The 17,912-nt window shown below is 52.9% G+C and overlaps 1 protein-coding gene across 13 annotated transcripts in view; it reads right to left on the reverse strand.

Annotated features, from left to right (window-relative positions):
- Positions 1 to 861: 861 nt before the first annotated feature.
- Positions 862 to 17,912, reverse strand: part of ABCC8 (ATP binding cassette subfamily C member 8) — an 83,800-nt gene continuing 66,749 nt past the window's right edge. For 7 of the 13 annotated variants that reach the window (XM_032240860.1, XM_032240865.1, XM_032240863.1 and 4 more), the window contains 16 exons: positions 16,216 to 16,341; positions 15,224 to 15,323; positions 14,760 to 15,001; positions 14,493 to 14,659; positions 13,370 to 13,439; positions 12,356 to 12,513; positions 10,487 to 10,579; positions 6,206 to 6,308; positions 5,587 to 5,700; positions 4,823 to 5,218; positions 3,771 to 3,849; positions 3,530 to 3,638; positions 3,094 to 3,197; positions 2,187 to 2,320; positions 1,637 to 1,699; positions 862 to 1,105 (listed from right to left, as the gene is read on the reverse strand). In XM_032240860.1, coding sequence (XP_032096751.1) covers positions 968 to 1,105; positions 1,637 to 1,699; positions 2,187 to 2,320; positions 3,094 to 3,197; positions 3,530 to 3,638; positions 3,771 to 3,849; positions 4,823 to 5,218; positions 5,587 to 5,700; positions 6,206 to 6,308; positions 10,487 to 10,579; positions 12,356 to 12,513; positions 13,370 to 13,439; positions 14,493 to 14,659; positions 14,760 to 15,001; positions 15,224 to 15,323; positions 16,216 to 16,341 — 2,196 coding nt within the window. In that variant the 3' untranslated portion in view covers positions 862 to 967. Of the gene's footprint in view, positions 1,106 to 1,636; positions 1,755 to 2,186; positions 2,321 to 3,093; positions 3,198 to 3,529; positions 3,639 to 3,770; positions 3,850 to 4,822; positions 5,219 to 5,586; positions 5,701 to 6,205; positions 6,309 to 10,486; positions 10,580 to 12,355; positions 12,514 to 13,369; positions 13,440 to 14,492; positions 14,660 to 14,759; positions 15,002 to 15,223; positions 15,324 to 16,215; positions 16,342 to 17,912 lie in introns of all 13 variants that reach the window. The other 6 variants (XM_032240870.1, XM_032240868.1, XM_032240869.1 and 3 more) reach the window with 3 other exon arrangements.

Raw genomic sequence — 17,912 nt, forward strand, 5'->3', positions numbered from 1 at the left:
GATGTAAGCTAGAGCTGCTAGGGGCCATCTGTCATAAGGGAGGGAGAGGAAAACGGAACCCAGAAAGGAAGACATATCCCGGATGGATGTCAAACACCTGGATCCAGCCATGTTTGAAGTAATATACCTTTTAGCCTTGTCAGTCACATACTGCTGTAAATTCAGTTTCTGCTTGGGTTACTCTGAATTGGGTTCCTGTCATTTGCAATTGAAATAGTGTTAATCCAGATTTTAATTCAAGTTTAATTCAAGAATGAAAGCAAGATGAAGGGAGACCAAGCTCTATGAAGATCTGTTACTTTATCTGGTAAGTTCATTGCAGAAATGCTATCACCCTTGCCATGGACATAATTGTGTCCCGCCAAATTCATAGGTTAAAGCTTGACCCTACAATGTAACTGTATTTGGAAATAGGGCCTGTGAGGAGATAATTAAGGTTTAATGAGGTCATAGAGGTGGGGCCCTAATCCAATATGACTGGAGTCCTTTTAAGAGAGAGAGAGAGAGAGAGCAGGGATGCATGTGCATAGAGCAAAGGCCATGTGAGGATACAGCCAGAAGGTGGCCCTCTGCAAGCCAAGGAGACAGGCCTCAGGAGAAACGAAAGCTGCCAACACCTTGATCCTGGGCTTCAGCCTCCAGAACTGTGAGAAAAACATGTCTGTTGTTAAAGCCACCCAGTCTGTGATATATTGTTGTGGCAGCTGGGCTGAGTAAGAGCCCTCATTTCACAGGTAAGGAGGCAGGCTCTTGCCCACGCTCACACAGCTTCTACAGGCCTACCTGATGCCAAAGCCAGGCTGGCTCCACTGAACCCACCATCCAGTGCCAGCCCCTCCCCATCAGACTCAGGGCCTCTAGTAGGAAATAATCAAATCTCTTTATTTACAAGTAATTTACAGTTAGAAAACCCCAGCAGGGGTGTGGGCAGGGTGTGGGTGTGGGACGGCACTTGGGCTCTGGCAGGTCACTTGTCTGCATGGACGAAGGAGGCAAAGACACTGTCCTTTCGGCTAAGCAGCTTCTCTGGCTTGTCGAATTCAAGGATGGCGCCCCGCTTCAGGACGATCACCAGGTCTGCACTTAGGATGGTGTGCACACGATGCTGGTGGGGCAGGAGGGGGTGAGAGGGGAAGGAGCTCAGGGCGGCCCTCCTGCAGCTTGGAGGAAGAGGCATGTGACCAGAATGTCCTGTCTCTGTGAGGACTGCACTTTCCTGGGTGGATGTGACTCCAAGCCCTCCATCCGTTAATGCCACGCTTCTCTCCTAAGTCCCAGCTCTGCCCCAACTCCAGGTTTCAAGGCTCAGAGACCACCCCCAACCCCTCCCCCACATCCTACGGAGAAGTAACCCCAGCCTAATGTACGAGGCCTGGAAACAGGGTCAGATCTTGGAACCTGGAGAAGGAGAGTTAAAGGCAACTGAGGGAAGTACAGGGGCAAATCCCCCTACCCCAAATCCTGCAGCCCAGGCTCCCTGAATGCCTTCCAGACCCCTTGCCCTGAACTGCCTGCTTCAGGGTCCTTTCTTGATTACTGGGACCAGACAAGCCCAGGGGCTGCAGACTGATGACAGCCCCAAGAGGCCAGTCCTGTCCCAGGGTGCCCCTCTGTACCCCATCAATGGGCCCCTTACCGCGATGGTGACCACAGTGCGGTCTGCGAAGGCTGTCATCACCACCTTTTGGAGGATGTTTTCCTGCCAAGTGGGGGCAGCAGCTGTTGGCTCACCTGCCCAGTGGATGGGGTCTGGCCTGGCTTGGGGGATGTGGAGCCCAGGTTTGTGGCTCAGCTCCCATCTGACTCCAATCCCAGTCCCCACCCCCACCCCACAGGACTGACCAGGTTCCCAACACTCAGGGACTGGACTCAGCCTGTTGGGAACTCAGCTCTGTGTGTGTAAGTGGGTTGCGGCTGTGGCTGTGCGTGTGCTGTTGTGATAGGTGACAGTGTGAAGTCTGTGTGGGTCTGTGTGCAGCCTATGTGTTTGCATAGTTACATGTGTTTTTGTGTGCATGTGTGTGTGTGAACATTCCCTAAGACTAGACAGAGTCAGGGTCTCCCCAGTCCTTTTCCTTTTCTGCCACACATAGCCTTTGGTGTTAAAGGCAACTTGAGCCTCAGTACTACTTGGTGCAAATTCCTCCCTAGCACCCCACTGTCCCATGGAGATGCCCAGGACCGACCGTGGCCATGTCGATGGAAGCTGTGGCCTCGTCCATGATGAAGATGCTGGTCTTCCTCACGAAGGCCCGAGCCAGGCAGAACAGCTGCCTCTGGCCCTGGCTGAAATTCTCCCCACCTTCTGTGATGATGGCATCTGAAAACAGCCCAGGGAGATGAAGTAGGGCTGAGTCAATCCTGTGCTGTGAGTTGAGCAGATGGGATGGCTTGGGGGGCTATTGGAAAATGTGTGTATGGGGCAAATAGGTGGGTGTGTGTCCAAGAGCACAGGCATGTGCAGGGCTGATGCACCTGCCACAACACTGTGGAGGCCATCTGCGGGGACTGCAACCAGAAAGGCACCCTGGAGGTTTGTGCTGCTGTGGGCCAGGGCAGTTCTGGGAGTGGCGTGCACATTGAGTGGTGCACTGAGTTTGTATGTAGTGTGGGCCTTGGTAGGGTGATTCATTGGAACCAAGGCTTGGTCACCCCCAGTGCTCCAGGAGCTGTAGCAAATATACTAACGCTTTGCTAATCACCAGTGGCCTTGAGGAGTGGCCTGTGTCTATGATTGCCCAGTTCATCTTCTCCTCCCCTAGGGCAGAACTGGGCAGGCAGATGGATTGGGCAGGGCAGGGCTCAAGATGTCCCCATGGTATGGGGGACTTGCAATCTCTGTCTCACAAGGATCCCTGACTGTCCCCACTGTTTCTTGCAGAAGGGGCTAGACCCTGAACTGACCAGTTGTATGACCTAAGACAAGACACCTGACCTCTCTGGGCCCCTGTATAGTAAGAAGTAGGACTAAATGGTCCTCGTGGGCTTCAGACTCCAAACATTGGGCAAACCTGAGACATGGGCTTCTGTCTCCCATCCTCACAGGGTCCTTGAATGCCCAACCAACCCGGCTGCTCAGCCAGGAGTAGTTACCGAGGCCTCCTGGCAGTGCCTTCACCACCAGCTTCAGCTGGGCTATTTCCAGGGCTTCCCACAGCGTGCTGTCTGAGCACTTTCTCTCCGGGTCCAGGTTAAATCTGGAGGTGGCACAGAAAGCCCCAGTAGGGGGGGAGCAGGGTCCTGCATGCATCCCCAGGGGGCAAAGAGGGCAGTGAATGAGAACGAACTGAGTTGGAGGCCCAGCTGGGAGAAGCACCAAGGTGGTGACACTGGGTTGGGGACAGCATCTTAGACCCATGGGTGGGGGATCCCCTCCCAGAGCCTGCCTGGGCCTGATGGGCTGGAGAAGAGCATGAGCAGGAAACGCCTCTGGATCCTGGTCTCCCCCAGCCCCCACCTTTTTGTGCTCCAGGTCTAATAGAACTGAGCTGGCCTGGGCTGGGTGGGCCTGAGGGGTGGTGGGGCTCACCGGATGGTGCCGCTGAAGAGAACAGGGTCCTGCAGGATGATGGAGAGGCGTGAGCGCAGGGTGTGCAGCGGCAGTTTGGCTATGTCAATGCCATCAATGATGATGCGCCCTGTATGGGTCCGAATGAGGGTGCAGGGGAAGGCGGTGACTGCGGGGCCTCCTGTGATGTCTGACCACATGCCAGGGCTGAGGCCTCATCTGGTGGCTGGAGTACACATGGGGTGTTCGCCTTACAACTCACCTTCAAATGTGTCCACCATGCGGAAGAAGGCAAGAGAGAAGGAGGACTTCCCACTGCCTGTGCGGCCGCAGATCCCGATCTGGAAAGAGAGGAGCAGGCATCGCCGCTGTGGCTCTGGGGCTGCTGGGAGTAGCCTCTGGTGCTAGCTCTGGGTGTGCGTGCAGGTGTGGGAGGTCACAGGGTTTCTTCTTGGCCTGGTTTTCTGACCAGCTTCTCTTTGGACACCACAGGTTTGGGCTTGTTTCCTGCAGTGGGTTCAGAGAGGGCTCACACAGGGACCAGCACGCAAGTGCAGGCATGGATGTCCATTTGCCTGGGCCTTGGTGTGGGCCTGGGTGTGCCAAGTATTTGGCTGCAGGAGAGCTGGGGGCACTGGTGTATCTCTATGCGTGTGGGTGTGGCAGGAGAATATGGGGGCAGCTGAGAGTGGTATGCAGGGATGTGTCTGTGTGCCCCACCTCATACTGGAGCCACCTCCGGTCCCATTGCTTCCTGGCCCTTGGGTGCCAACAGAAATTACAATACAGAGACAGAGACAGTGACACAGAAGGATAAGAGAGGCAGGGAAAGAGGCACATCCCAAGGTCAGAGAATGACATGGACAGCCACAGCAAAGGGAGACAAAGGCAGAGACAGAGCGGAAGATGAGAGGAGCACTGGGCCAGGGCAATAGGCAGGGGCTCTCCCCCCGGTACAAGGGTGGCCTCGCTGTCTGCCCCGAGGCTCCTGCTCTGAAGATTGGTGGCAGAGAAAGCCCTTGACCATTTGCAGAGAGGGAGGCCCCAACGAAGCCCCTGTGAGCTGGGGGAGTCCAGAATGTCCGTCTCCTTGGTGGATGAGTGAGGACAGCAGTGGGAGAAGAGGAGAGAGGGAGAGGAAAGGTGGGCTGAACCCCCCATGAGCCCAGGGCCAGAGACTGCGATGTCTGAATAGTGAGAGGCCTTGGGCCCTGGAGGGCCACGAGGTGACTCTGCAAGGCCGTCCAGCTCCGGGCGTGCCCCACCCCCTGCTCACGCCTGTCCTGCAGCATCGGGTTGGGGCTGCATGCTGACCTTCTGTCCCGGGGAGATGAGGGCGTTGACGTGCTTTAGCACTGGTTTCAGGGAGCTGTCGTAGCGCACGCTCAGGTTCTGGATCTGGATCTTCCCTTGGTCTGGCCAGTTCTTCGGGATCAGCGATGGTGCTGGGGGCCGGGCTGGGCTCAGCCACCAGGCATGGGCCATAGCTAGTATCTGAGAGTGCCAACCCATCCCCAGGCCCCTCGTGGCCCCAACCCAGACACACTCCTCCTCGCACTCTTCCCCGCCCCTCTCCCTGCGCCCCTCACCCAGGAGCCCCTCGTAGCTCTCTGCCTCGGTTTTCAGGAGCCCATGGATACGCTTCACGGCCCCCAGCTGGAGCTCCATGTCTGCCAGATTCCTCACCATCCAGTTGAGGTAGTTGGAGACCTGTGGGGAGCAAACCAGTGGCGCATACTCTGTGGCCGCTTAGTTCTGTCCTCACCACCAGGATGGCTCTTCTTAAGGCTGGAGAGGGGCCAGGGCCCCAGATTCCCTTGCTGTCATTGGCTGCCTGCTCAGAGCAGCCCCCCATGGAGGCACGGGGAGGGTCAGTCATGTGGCTCCCCACCCTCCGCGTGTCTGAGGCCTGGGCTCTGGGGCCTGCCGATCAGCCTTCCTGCCCACACCGTCCCCCTGGCATCAAATGCCAATGAGCTTGGGGTAAGGCCTGAGGGTGTCTCATGTTCCCAGTGGGGAAGGTGCTCTGGGAGTGCTGGCATCTGACCCCTCCTCTGCCCTAGCCCACTGCCACTCACCATTAGGGCGTAGGTGAGGCCCAGGCCCACCAGGCCAGCAGAGAGCTCCCTGTGCAGGGAGTTGGAGATGGAGGTCACGGCCGCAATGAGTACCACACATGCACCGATGTACTCCTGCGGAGGGAGAGGAGCTGGCCTGGGTGCTCGGGGGTTGGGGCCACAGACCCCTGTTCCACCTCACTCCCTTTTGGGGCACAGACCATCCCAGCCCTGCAATTCACACACACATCATCACACACACATGAGGCCTGCAAAGGCTGGGGTCCCAGGAGCCAACATGTCCCACAAGCTCATGCTCCCCTATCCCCCCGAACCTGCACACCCTTTAACACGCATGCCTCAGCACACACAACGTGCATGTCATGTGACCCACTGAAGATACACATTCACCACAACTATTCTAGCCACTGGCACACACCTCAGATACACAAGCCTCTAGGCAGTGACATGGGAAAAAGAAGTGCAGGCTAGACCCTAGAGGACCACCAGGGCTGGGGAAAACAGGGAGGCTTGGTGTCCATGCCATCTGGTATCCTGTCTCCTCTTTCACCCCCAGGTCCTTGTGTGCTCTATCAGAAGCCCCTCTGCAGGGGCCAGGGTAGAGGTAGATAACACTTGCCATTCGGACTTCCAGCCATCTGTTGGCAGCCGTGAGGAAGAGGGAAGCAATGTTGTTGGAGTCTGTGTATTCCAGAAGCTTCTGCTGAAACCGGGCCTCATACCTAGAGGGCGGATGAGGAGGTCCTGAGGGAACAGTGTGGGTCCATATAGCTCCTAGGAGTCTCCCTACATGCAGAGGGAGCCACCTGGGCCTCTCCAGTCCCCAGACCCGCCACCGCGGCCACCTCATGTACGCTATCCCTCTCTGTAATGTCTGCCCTGCTCTTTCTGCTTATGCAAACCTGTCCAGAGTCCCACCTCCTCCAAACTCTTGTTTTCACCCCAAGACCCATTCTCTCTAGGTCTCTCCCATTGTAATAAAGGGCAGCTCCCTTTACCCAGTTTCTCACTCAGTAGTCACCTGGATTCACATTCAGCCCCTTGGCAAGTCCTCTTATGTCCATCTCCAAACGAGTCCTTGACTCCCTCCCTGTCTATCCTGCTTCCCGCCCACCACAAGCTCTCACCTGGGCCACTGCATCAGCTTCCTGAACACATCTATCTGCTGTCTCCTTAGAGTCCACGCTCCACACAGTGGCTGGCTTAATCTATCTAAATCGAAGACTGTGTCCTCTCTCTCCCCTGCTTAGAATATTAATGACCTCCAGCTGGGCGCCGTGGTTCACCCCTGTAATCCCAGCACTTTGGGAGGCTGAGGCAGGTGGATCACCTGAGGTCAGGAGTTCAAGACCAGTCTGGCCAACACAGTAAAACGCTGTCTCTTAATAATACAAAAATTAACTGGATGCAGTGGTGTGCATCCCAGCTACTCCAGAGGCTGAGGTGGAGAATCAAAGCCAGGAGGTGGAGGTTGCAGTGAGCTGAGATTGCACCATTCCACACTCCAGCCTGGGTGACAGAGTGAGACTCTGCCAAAAAGAAAAAAAAAAAAAGAATACTAAGGTTCTCCTGCTGCTGGTAGGATGAAGAGCCCCCTCCTGCCAACCTGATTCCAGCCACCAACACCCCCACACGCTATGCTGCAGCCATTCAGCCTTTTAAAAACTCTGTGACAATACTAAAGCCTTCCATACCCCAGGGCCTTTGCACACACTGTTTCCTTTGCCTGGAAGGCTTTCATCCTTGCTCTTCATAACGTTTGCTCAACTCAACCTTCAGGCCTTACCTTAAATGCTGCCTCCTCAGAGAGACCCTTCTTGGCCACTACCTTACTTTAAAGTAGGTTTCCCCTATTATTCTCTGCAACCTGTTTGCTCCACAGTCTCTGCTTATACATGCATTTCTCTGGCCATTTATAATCATCTCCCTCAACAGACTGCAAATTCCGTGAAGATGGAGGCCATGTCTGTTGTATTCACCAATGTGTCCCTGCACCTGGCACTATTAATACGTATTTGTCGGATGAATACGCAGCACCTCCCCCAACCCTCTGAAATGGATGGAATCTCTCTGTACAGGAACTCTGGAGGCTTCTTTTTCATCCTTGGGTCCTCATCATGTTCTCCCTGAGTTACTGTGCATGGGCCTGCCTCTTCTCTCTGAGCAGCCTAGGCTGCCGTCATCACTCTCCTTGGCCACCTCCCTCAGACCTTGCTGACTTAGGCCCAGCCCAGAGGAGATGGAGGAGAGCTTGTATGATGGTGGAGGAAGGAATGAAAGCAAAACCGTCTCATCATCATTGGTTCTATAGGACCAAGCTCAGGGGCCACGGAGGCACCCAAGACGCACCCTGTTCGACACTTGCTTTTCACTCATGGAAGGTGTTTGTTCAGCCTTGATTGTCTCTGGGTGGAGAGAGGGCATGTGTCTGAAGGGAGTGAAGGGGGGCTCTGATGTGGGAGAGAGCCTGCTACTGCACACCCACAGGTGTAGATGTGTGGGAGGGTGATGTGTCTGAGGCGAGTGTGAAACCATGTCTGAAGGGTTTGAGTAAGTGCGCATTGAAGATGTGTGTGCGTCAGGGCGCGTGCGTGTGACAGGAGTGTGAGGTGCTCAGGGCTGTGTGAGTTGGGGGGTGTGGGGCAAGTGTGAGACAGGAGCTTCTGCCACAGGCGGGTGACAGTGTGTCTGAAGACTGGAGAAGAGCCCCAGCCTCAGAGTCATGCAAACCAAGGCTGGAGCCTGAACATCACAGCTTCCTGGATGTACATCAGGATTGAGACTCAGTTTTCTCATGAGTGAAATGGGGATGGTGATAGTTCCCACATGAATGAAAACAACCTCTGAGGCCACCACTGAGCCCAGTGCTACATGCTCTTGAGACTCTTTTGGGAAAAAAGGAGGTCTCTCAGGAAAGCCCAGAAGGTCAGGCCAGCCTGGGGTCCAAGCTCAGCGCCAGCCCCACAGTCCGTGTGACCTTGGGTTGATGACCCAGCCTCTCTGTGTCTTGTTTCTGCACCTGGAGAATGTGGTGACTTGTACCTATGTTATGCGGCTCTTGTGAGGATGAAAATGTAATAACGCACATCCAACACTTAGCACGGTGCCTGGCACGCAGCAAGTGGGCAATCAATACATTCTAATAGCTCTCAACAGGCTGCTGGGGTAAAGCCAATGCATTAAACGTGTACAGGGTTGATTAAAAAGCCTTTCATTCGCATTTAAAAATCATTCACCGTTGTCAGTAGGGTGTGGAAGACCTCACTGGGTAGCGGTGGCTCTGGCGGACCACAGGTTTGACCTGATCTGAGGCTGGTTACAGGAGGCTGGGATCCGCACACCAGGGGCTCTGGCCCACTCTAGGAGAGTCACCATCTTTCTACTCCAGGGCCCTCTGAGACACCAATTTAGAGAGGGAAATCACCAAAACTTAGAGCAAAGGCTAGGCTCAGCAATGTCCAGGACCTGGAAATTGAAGGAACAGGGGAAGTTCAGGCTTGAGAAGAGAAGGAGGCTGGGAGGAAACTCTAGCGTTGTAATCCAGGGAGCTTCTTTGTGGAAGACACAGCACAGGCTTGTCCAGGGGCAAGGGACGTCCAGGGAGCAGCGCCAAGGTCAGGGCAGAGCTTTGTTCTGCTCTGCTTTACTTAGACAAGATCCCTAAGAGGTGGATTTTCACTGGCTCTAGGTGCTCCAGGGAGTGGGCAGTGGGGCCTGGGTGTGTCTCCAGGGCCGAAGCTGGATTTCAGGGGTTGGGAGAGGAGATGTAAGTCTCTGTAGGCCCTTGGCTGGTCCTTGTGCCCTAGAGTTACTCCTGGACACAGGGCTTGGTGTCTCATGGTTACTGTCACACTTTGTGCAGCTGTGCCATCCTAAAAATAACCCATTATCACTCTGTGGGTGATGATGAGAAAAGAGCCTAACTATCTGTGTCAGGGGTCTCTGGCCTGCCTGACTAAAGAGAGATGCCCCAGGAGATCAGACGGACTCTTGGGGAGTGGGGAACAACAGCTCCCTCCACTCCCCAGGCAGCTTCAGATGCTCCTGTCCACCCCCGCATCACCACTCAGGGTGGGGAAAGCATGGCAGGGGCACTGAAGTTTTAAGGAATTCCTCCAGCCTGGTGAACTCCTACCCGTCCTTCGAGTCCTAGTTCTGCTGACACCCCCTCTACAAAAACCTTCCCTGACGGCCTCTCTTCTCTGCTCCCACTTCCCTTGAATCCGTTTTTTTCAGAGTACTTGTCACATGGGTTTATCCTGGCCTGCTCAAAGTCTGGGCTGTAAATGCCTGCAGGGCAGTGGCTCATCTGACTCATCTTTTTAGTGCCTGGCATGGGGCTTAGCACATGGTTGGGGCTCAGTGAATGTTTGTTGCATGAACAAACAGGTTGAAGTCTGGGCTTTGTGGCACCTTACACAGAGAGGGCATAGAACGCCTCTGTGCCTCAGTTTCCTTATCTGTGCAATGGAAATGATCATTCTCAGCACCAACGGTTGCCGTGCAGAATGAGCGGGATTGGACTGTACAGTACTCAGCATCGTGTTTGGCACAGGAGCTCCTTAATAAAAGAAGGGCTCAGGGTGACCCACACCATCTAAGGCCCTTTCTAGCATTGGTACATGAAGACTTGTCCCAGCCTTGTTTGTTTTCATGTTCTGCCTTAGTTCACACAGGCCCTGGGCTTGTCTGCAGAGCTGGAATTCTCTCTAGAACATACAGTGGGAGCCCACCTGGCCTGTGCCTGCTGGTGGACATCCCCTGGGCCTTGGGGCCTAAGGTGACTTGAGAGAGATGTGTCCTTGGCCTTCCTAAGTGGAGCCCTGAGAATTGAATCTCATGGCCAGTGCCCCTGGCCCCACCTGTTCCACTCCTACCTTGAGGGAATGTGGACTCGTACCTGAAGGCCCGGATGGTGGTGAGCCCTTCCACGGTTTCGGCAAAGTGTGAGAGCAATGGAAGTTGGGTGGTGTCATCCAGCTGCTGCAGGTCCCTGTGGTGAGGACAGAGTGGAATAGTTAAGAGGGCAGGCTCAGGGCTTGGCCTGGGCCTGAAGCCTAGCTCTACCTGCCACCGCTGTGTGGGTGAATGGCCTCACCTCTCCAGGCCTCAGCTTCTCACCTGTGAAGGGGGAAGACAACGGCACTAACCCATCGAGCTGCTGTGAGCACTGAATGAGATCATTTATGTATAATGCTTAGACACAGCCCAACTGTGGGGCAGTTACTGCTGTCCTGGGCATTGCCCACCCCAGGTCGCCATCTGTCCCTGTACTTCTGCTGCCTAGCCTTGAACTGAGCTAAGGCTGGGCAGGCAGTGTTAGTTCTGTTTTATAGGTGAACAACCTGAACTTTGCGACAGCTGGCCAAAGGAACAGATGAGCAAACTCTAAGCATTCAACCCATTGTCTGCTTACAAGGAGCGCTTCAGACCCTGGCCAGTGATGTGTTGAAATGACAGGTTTCATCTTAGGGTAAGGCCAGAGGTTTCCATGGCAACAGAATTGCCTCCTGCTCCCCAAAGCTGCACTTTGACAAGCACATCAGTGCCAGGGAGGCCGGTTTGGGATGCAGGAAGTTGATTTCCCTGGCAAACCATCTCCAGGGCCAGAGTGGGTGCCAGAGAGACAGGGCTGTTTCTCTGGCAGAAGAAAGGAACTTTGTAGAACAGCTTGTACAGTGCTTTGAAAGCCACTGTAATTTTGTGAGTGTCAACAAGCTATGTTGCTTGTGTGGGTGCCGGGCCATTCTGGATCATCCAAGCAAAAAAGCCATTTATACAAATGTTGATCCTTTGGAGCAGGTAATTGTGGCCAAAATGTATCTAAATTTTATTATTTATTATTGCTAGTAAGTATCTCGACTCCAGTTTCTAGCCAACTATGTGCACTTGGGAAAGGTACTTCATCTTTCTGACCACAACCCACAGTCAGGAACATATTTTATCTCACAAATCAGTACTCACACACCTACACGACCAAAACAAAGGTTTCATGAAGCAAAGCTTGCTGTTACTCTATGAATGCAGTCTGATATTTTCTGTACTATTTCATTTTTAAAAAATGCTGGTTGTGATCCATGATATTAATTTCACGACCCACCGATGGGCTATAATTGGCAGTTTGAGAAACACTGGCCTAGAGGTTTTTAAATTTTTTCCTATGATTCTTTGAATCTATGAGTTTAGCAGAATCACTCTCAGAAAGAGCTTCCTAGAGAACATTCTGGAAATTCTGAGGAGGAAAGAGGTGTGCATGGCTCTAAAGCTCGTGAGGGCAAATGTGGTCATGAGAATGGCTGTGACAGGCTCCCTCAAGTCAAGGCTTACAGCTATGCTCTGGACTCACATAGTCTGGGAGGTGTTATATCGTTAACACCGCTTGAATCAGGTGCCTTCTGATTTCATGCATTGGCAATTAGCCTGACCACTGGAATCACGCAACCCTCCTGGGAAGCATGTTGGCAAAATGAATGAAGGGCATAAAATGTACATTTATCATGACCTAACAATTCCAATCCTGACCATATCTCCCAAGGAAATAATTCAGATGTCAATCTCAGTGTGTGTGTGTCTGTGTGTGGATGTGTGCAGACTATTATATTAGGGTGGTGGAATGAAATGTGGATATTTCTATTTCCTTCATTTCTGTTTTTTGTTTTGATCTTTTGGAGGGAACACGACCCTGCTACTTTTATAATGATGTGTCTAGTAAGTATACCAAACTGCACATTGCAAAGCACCTCCCACCCATCACCCCTGAGGCCATCACCTGGACGCCACCCGGAAGTACTTCTGGATAAAGTAGCACACAATAGCCAGGGGCAAGAGGGCCACAAGGAACACAGGTGTGACATAGGAGATGACGGCCAGGGCGGAGACACAGAGCAGGGTGGAGCGGCTCAGGCACTCCAGCGTGGATGGGATGTGCTGAGGGAGGTGAGGAGGAGAGAGTGAGGTGAGCTTGGTATTGACTGTTAAGAGTGCAACCCGCAGCCATGTTTTGCTTTTGCTTTATTTTTTGACCCTTTATTTTTTTGAGGCAGAGTCTCACTGTCCCCCAGACTAGAGTGCAGCAGCATAATCTTGGCTCACTGCAGCCTCTGCCTCCTGGGTTCAAATGATTCTCCTGCCTCGGCTTCCCAAGTAGCTGGGATTACAGGCACCTGACACCACACCTGGCTGATTTTTGTATTTTTTTTTTCTTTTCCTCTGCTAGGGCAGTACAGATGATTTTTGTATTTTTAGTAGAGAAGGAGTTTCATCATGTTGGCCAGGCTGGTCTTGAACAACTGGCCTCAAGTGATCTGCCTGCCTCGGCCTCCCAAAGTGCTGGGGTTATAGGAGTGAGCCACTGAGTCTGGCCTCGCTCTCACTTTATTATAGGCACACATCTTCTCTCTCCAGCTACAAGGTAAACTCCGAGACAGGAATCAAGACTTTGTTTTCTTACCATCTAGTACGGTGGTAAACAACACAGGCCAAATCAAAATGAATATTCTCCATGCAATTAACTACATTGGTTCAGAATGTGCTAGAACTTTACTAGAGAGAGCCAGTGGGATCTTGGGTGGAATCTAAAGTGATCTGGTTTCCCTAAGCCTTATTATAAGACTCCTACGGTGAGGCCCCAGCCCTGAGGCAGCATTATAATCTGATCGGAAACACTGCTTCCTCCCAGAGGGCCGTGATCACCTGATTTGGGGAACCCAGCCTCAGACAGGAGAAGCCCCAAGGAGCCCAAGGTGTCTCTGGACTGGGGAAAATGTGGCACAGTCCTCTGTACCTGGTCGATGGTGTTACAGTCGGATGAAAATCTGTTCAGGATGCTCCCAAGGGGCGTGGTCTCAAAAAACCTAAGAGGCAGCCAGAGGAAGAGTTACTCATTCGTCCATTGATTTATTTCCTGTTTACTGAATTAAGTAGTTACTTATTTCTCGTAAGTGTCTCTAGAGTCATTCATGGGTTGGGCATCCTCTGCCAATCTGTAGACATCTGGCCTGTGTCCCCAAGAATTCCTGCAACTGCCCAAAGGGTCGCTGGCCTCTCGTTAGCCTCTCAGACTCTCAAGCCCGTCTGACCACTGCTGCCCTTCTCAACTGCGGGCTCGGCCTGACTCAGCAGCTGTCCTCCTGGGACACAGAGTCCTCTCCAAAGGGACAACCTGCCAAGGGGAACAGGGCCCTGGGGACAGCCTGTCGGCTGGCTGACCCAGAGTCAGCCCAGCCCCAACCAGGGAATTTCAGAACTACAGAGCAGGGGCAGCAAATAGAGGGTTTTTAAGCTTGGAGGCCATATCTATGGGCCACAGAAAGCTCATGAGGCTGGAGAGCAAAAGTGCGGTTAGATGGCGAGGTCTAGCATCCGCGAGGGTCCAGATAACCCGTTTGCCTGTTGTGTTTTTAAACCAAGTTGGCCAACCAGTTGGGCAGTGACAACTTTAAACCTCTTTGACATCAAAGGCCTTTGAGATTTTTATCCATCCCATTACAGGAAATTATTAATAGAACAGCTACCTGTTCCCTCAGTGTCAAACCCTGAGGCTGGCTGAGGGAGAGAGACGAAGGGGAGGGCAGGGAGCTGAACTCCTGGAGGGGGATGGGCAAAGGGCACCTGCCTAGGGAGGAGAAATCAATCTTTACCCAGACTTGCAGGTGCTCTCACTTTGAAGGACCATGGTGACAATTAGATGAGCTAACCACATACAATGCCTAGCATGGTGTCTGGCTGTGTAAATGCCAGTTTCTCCCTGCTTCTTGCACAAGGAGGGCACACTCCAGGAGTCTCCTGGAGTCACCCCCACAAGCCTGTGACAGAGGTTGTATATCCCCATTTTATAGATAGGAAGACTGAGGCTCAGAGAACAGTGACTTGCTCACAGTCCCAGCCTGGCCAGGGGAGAGAGGTACCTCATGGGGGCCAGGATGATCCGGTTCAGCAGGCTGCGGTGCAGCCTCTTGGCCACCTTCAGCCCTGTCCACTCCACGGTGACAGACGTGACGAGGCACAGCACGATGCCCAGGCTACAGAGCACCGTGAACACCATGGCGTAGACAGTCTGGTCGAGAGCACACTCCTTCACAGGCAGAGAGTGAGTTGGGGTTCCAGGGTGCCCATGGGCTCAGCTCTTCCCCCACCCCCAACCCCAGCCTCTGCCACGGGGCTGCCGGTCACACCTGGCTGAGGGAGCAGTTCCTGGCCACAGGGGTCAGGGTCAGGGCGCTGTCGGTCCACTTGGCCAGCCAGTAGTCGATGCCCACCAGGACCATGTGCTTGAGCAGCTGTGAGAAGACCAGCAGCGACAGGAGCAGGATGCCGGCGGAGGACAGGTACTTGGCGCAGGCTCGCCACGGGATCTCCGCCCGCTGGTGCAGCATGGACGACAGGTTGTCATCCTCCTCACTCTCAGCTGCCTCCTCTGCAGGCCGCAAGAACCCACCCTGTGGCTACACATTTCCATCCCTCTGAGGGTGAACCAGGGAGCATTTTATCCCCACTCAGGGGACAACTGAGGCACACAGAGGGAAGGCATTTAATCAAAGGCACACTACTGCACCACACCCAGAAACCCAAACCTTAGCGTCTCTGTGGCTGATCAGACCTCAGGCCATCATTTCACTCCCAGTCCCATCACCTGTACCTTCCTCCTCTTCTTCATCCTGCAGAAGGCCATCCCTCGAGGACATGGCACGAGGTAGGCCCTGGGGTGGCTCTGTGGCTTTTCTCTCTGTGACAGTCTCCTATAAGACAGATGTGGCCTGGCCAATGTCTTCAGGGTACATGGTTGGTGAGGGGAGGGGGAAGTTAAGGGGTAACTACCCTGGTGATGACCAATGTTAGGTTTCTAGGTTGTCCCTAACTGAGGGCCAGACACACTTTCATCTTCCCAGGATTTAGTCCTTCCCCTTCATCAGATAATAGCACCCCCATATCCCTGTGGGGAAACACTCTTCCCCTATTTTTAGTCTCTGTGATTCAGGGGGGTCTGACTCCAAAAGTGGGTACATGACCCAGGACAGGCCAATCCTCACACTCCACATTCCTGGCCACAGTTCAGGGGTGGGCACATGACCAAAGTGGACCCATGAAACTCAGCCCTGGAACTTCTGCTGAACTGTTGTGAAAGAGGCACTTTTTTCTGGCAGAGTTGTTGAGCTGGGAGAAGGTAAACCTGAGAGCGCTGGCGGCCTCATGGATGAGGCCAATGGAGCCAATGTGAGGGGAGGGGAGCCAAGAAATGGGAGAAACAGATTTCTGATGACACTGACTACCTGGACCCAGCACACTTAAAGCTGAGACACACTTGGCCTTTTTGGTTTCATGGGTCGATAAATCCTTAACTCCCTCTTGTTTTCTTTGCTTAGCCAGTTTGAGTGGATTTTCTGAAACTTTGCGACTAAATAGTATCTGACTATCTCGGGATAAGGGGAAGGTGCCCACCTGATTCTGCCCTGGGCACCTGGCACAGCTACTGGCTCTCCTCTGGTAGGAGCAAGTTCATGCCCAGCTCCCACATCTGTCCCTTAGAGGGCTTCCTGGGGCAGTGAGGACAGGAAGGCCTTTATGAGTTCAGGTTCCAGCAGAACCTTCGCATGAAGGGGCGTCTGCCTGGCCACCCCTGGATAGACCCACCTTCTCCAGCTCTTGGTCCTGACGATTCATGAGGGTCTTCCAGTGCTCAAAGAGCTGGCACTCAGATCTCTGGAAGTCCTTGAGGGTACCCTCCCTCTGGATGGTGCCATCCTTCATGGCAATGATCTGGAAAGGCATAAACAAACCTAATTTGGGGCTGGCTAGGGAGGAATGGTGGTCACATCCTTCGATTGTGGAGTCTGAGATGGAGGTGGATACATCCCTCTCCTCACTACAAATGGCCTTCAGCTCATCCACTGCAAGTGGGCTGGTATTGATAACCTACTCCCACCAATATACTCCTAGGACTTAAGAGTTCAGTGCATCTAAGGGGTAATTCTGTGGCTGGGTTTGCAGAGCAAATTAGTGCATCCTGCCCAAGCTGGCTGGATAAGGACTCCATCTGTGGCAGTGGCTGTCATACACGAAGTGGGCTCATTTACACTACCCTTAGCTCCTCTTAATGGCGGGTCTGGTAAGCTCCATCAGGGCTTAGTAAAGCACCTGTTGGTCTAAGTGTGTGTGTCCAGGCCTCTTTGGGATCAATAAATCTTTGTTTTTAGACGGAGTCTCACTCTGTTGCCCAGGCTGGAGTGCAATGGCACCATCTCAGCTCACTGCAGCCTCTGCTTACTGGCTCAAGCCATCCTCCTGCCTCAGCCTCCTGAGTAGCTGGGACCACAGGTGCACACCACCACACTTGGCTAAATTTTTTTTTTTTTTTTTTTTTTTTTTGTAGAGACAGGGTTTCAGCATGCTTCCCTAAGCTGGTCTCAAACTCCTGGGCCTAAGAGATCTGCCTGCCTTGGCCTCCCAAGGTGCTGGAATTACAGGCATGAGCTACCATGCCCGGCTCAATAAAACTTTTTATTTGGAACACTCGATGACACCATCACGTAGACCTGCCATTAATTCAGACACCCGCCCCTGCTGCCCTCACCCCCTCCCTCCCTATGCTGAGGTTTGAGGGGCCCAAGAGTCATGGTCACTCACACCTCAGAGAACCCAGCACTTCTGTGTTCCTCAGGACTGTCCTGAGCTATAAGGCATTGCCAGGTTCACTACAGAAACTCAGAAACAAACCTTCCGTATCTGTTTATATATACACATATATTTAAATCTAGATCTTTTTCGGGTCTTTTTTATACTGGAGGAGGTTCTCATCATACATGGAAGGAAGATTTATTTTGGGGGAGATGAGCAGAGCCATTTGGCATGGGCCTGAAGCTCAGAGAGGGCCTCAGTTTTGGCTGTTGTTCAGAGGAAAATTTATGTAAGAGTAGGCATGACCTAGGGTTCAAAAGTCACATGATCTCCATCTTAAAAATTAAGTGCTTTCTAATAAATCAAAAAGTAATTATTTTCTACCTACTGAAGAGTATGGGAATTTAGTTAATGAGGGGTTTCACAACATTGCATTCTATTGATAATAATGAAATTTCTTTTCTTTTCTTTTCTTTTCTTTTCTTTTTCAAATTTTCTGAGACAGGGTCTTGCCCTGCCGCCTGGGCTGGAGTGGAGTGCGATGGCGTGATCATAGCTCACTGCAGCCTTAAACCCTGGGCTCAAGTGATCCTCTTGCCTTGGCCACCCAAATTACAGGCGTGAGCCACTGTGCCCAGCCTGAAGTTTCAATTACTACCGCTATTGTTTTGTTCCATATTTCCCGTATGATCCCAACCTGCATTCATCTACCC

The sequence above is a fragment of the Sapajus apella genome, unplaced genomic scaffold, assembly GCF_009761245.1.
Source record: "Sapajus apella isolate SASKATOON/1434 unplaced genomic scaffold, GSC_monkey_1.0 scaffold47, whole genome shotgun sequence".
NCBI lineage: Eukaryota > Metazoa > Chordata > Mammalia > Primates > Cebidae > Sapajus > Sapajus apella.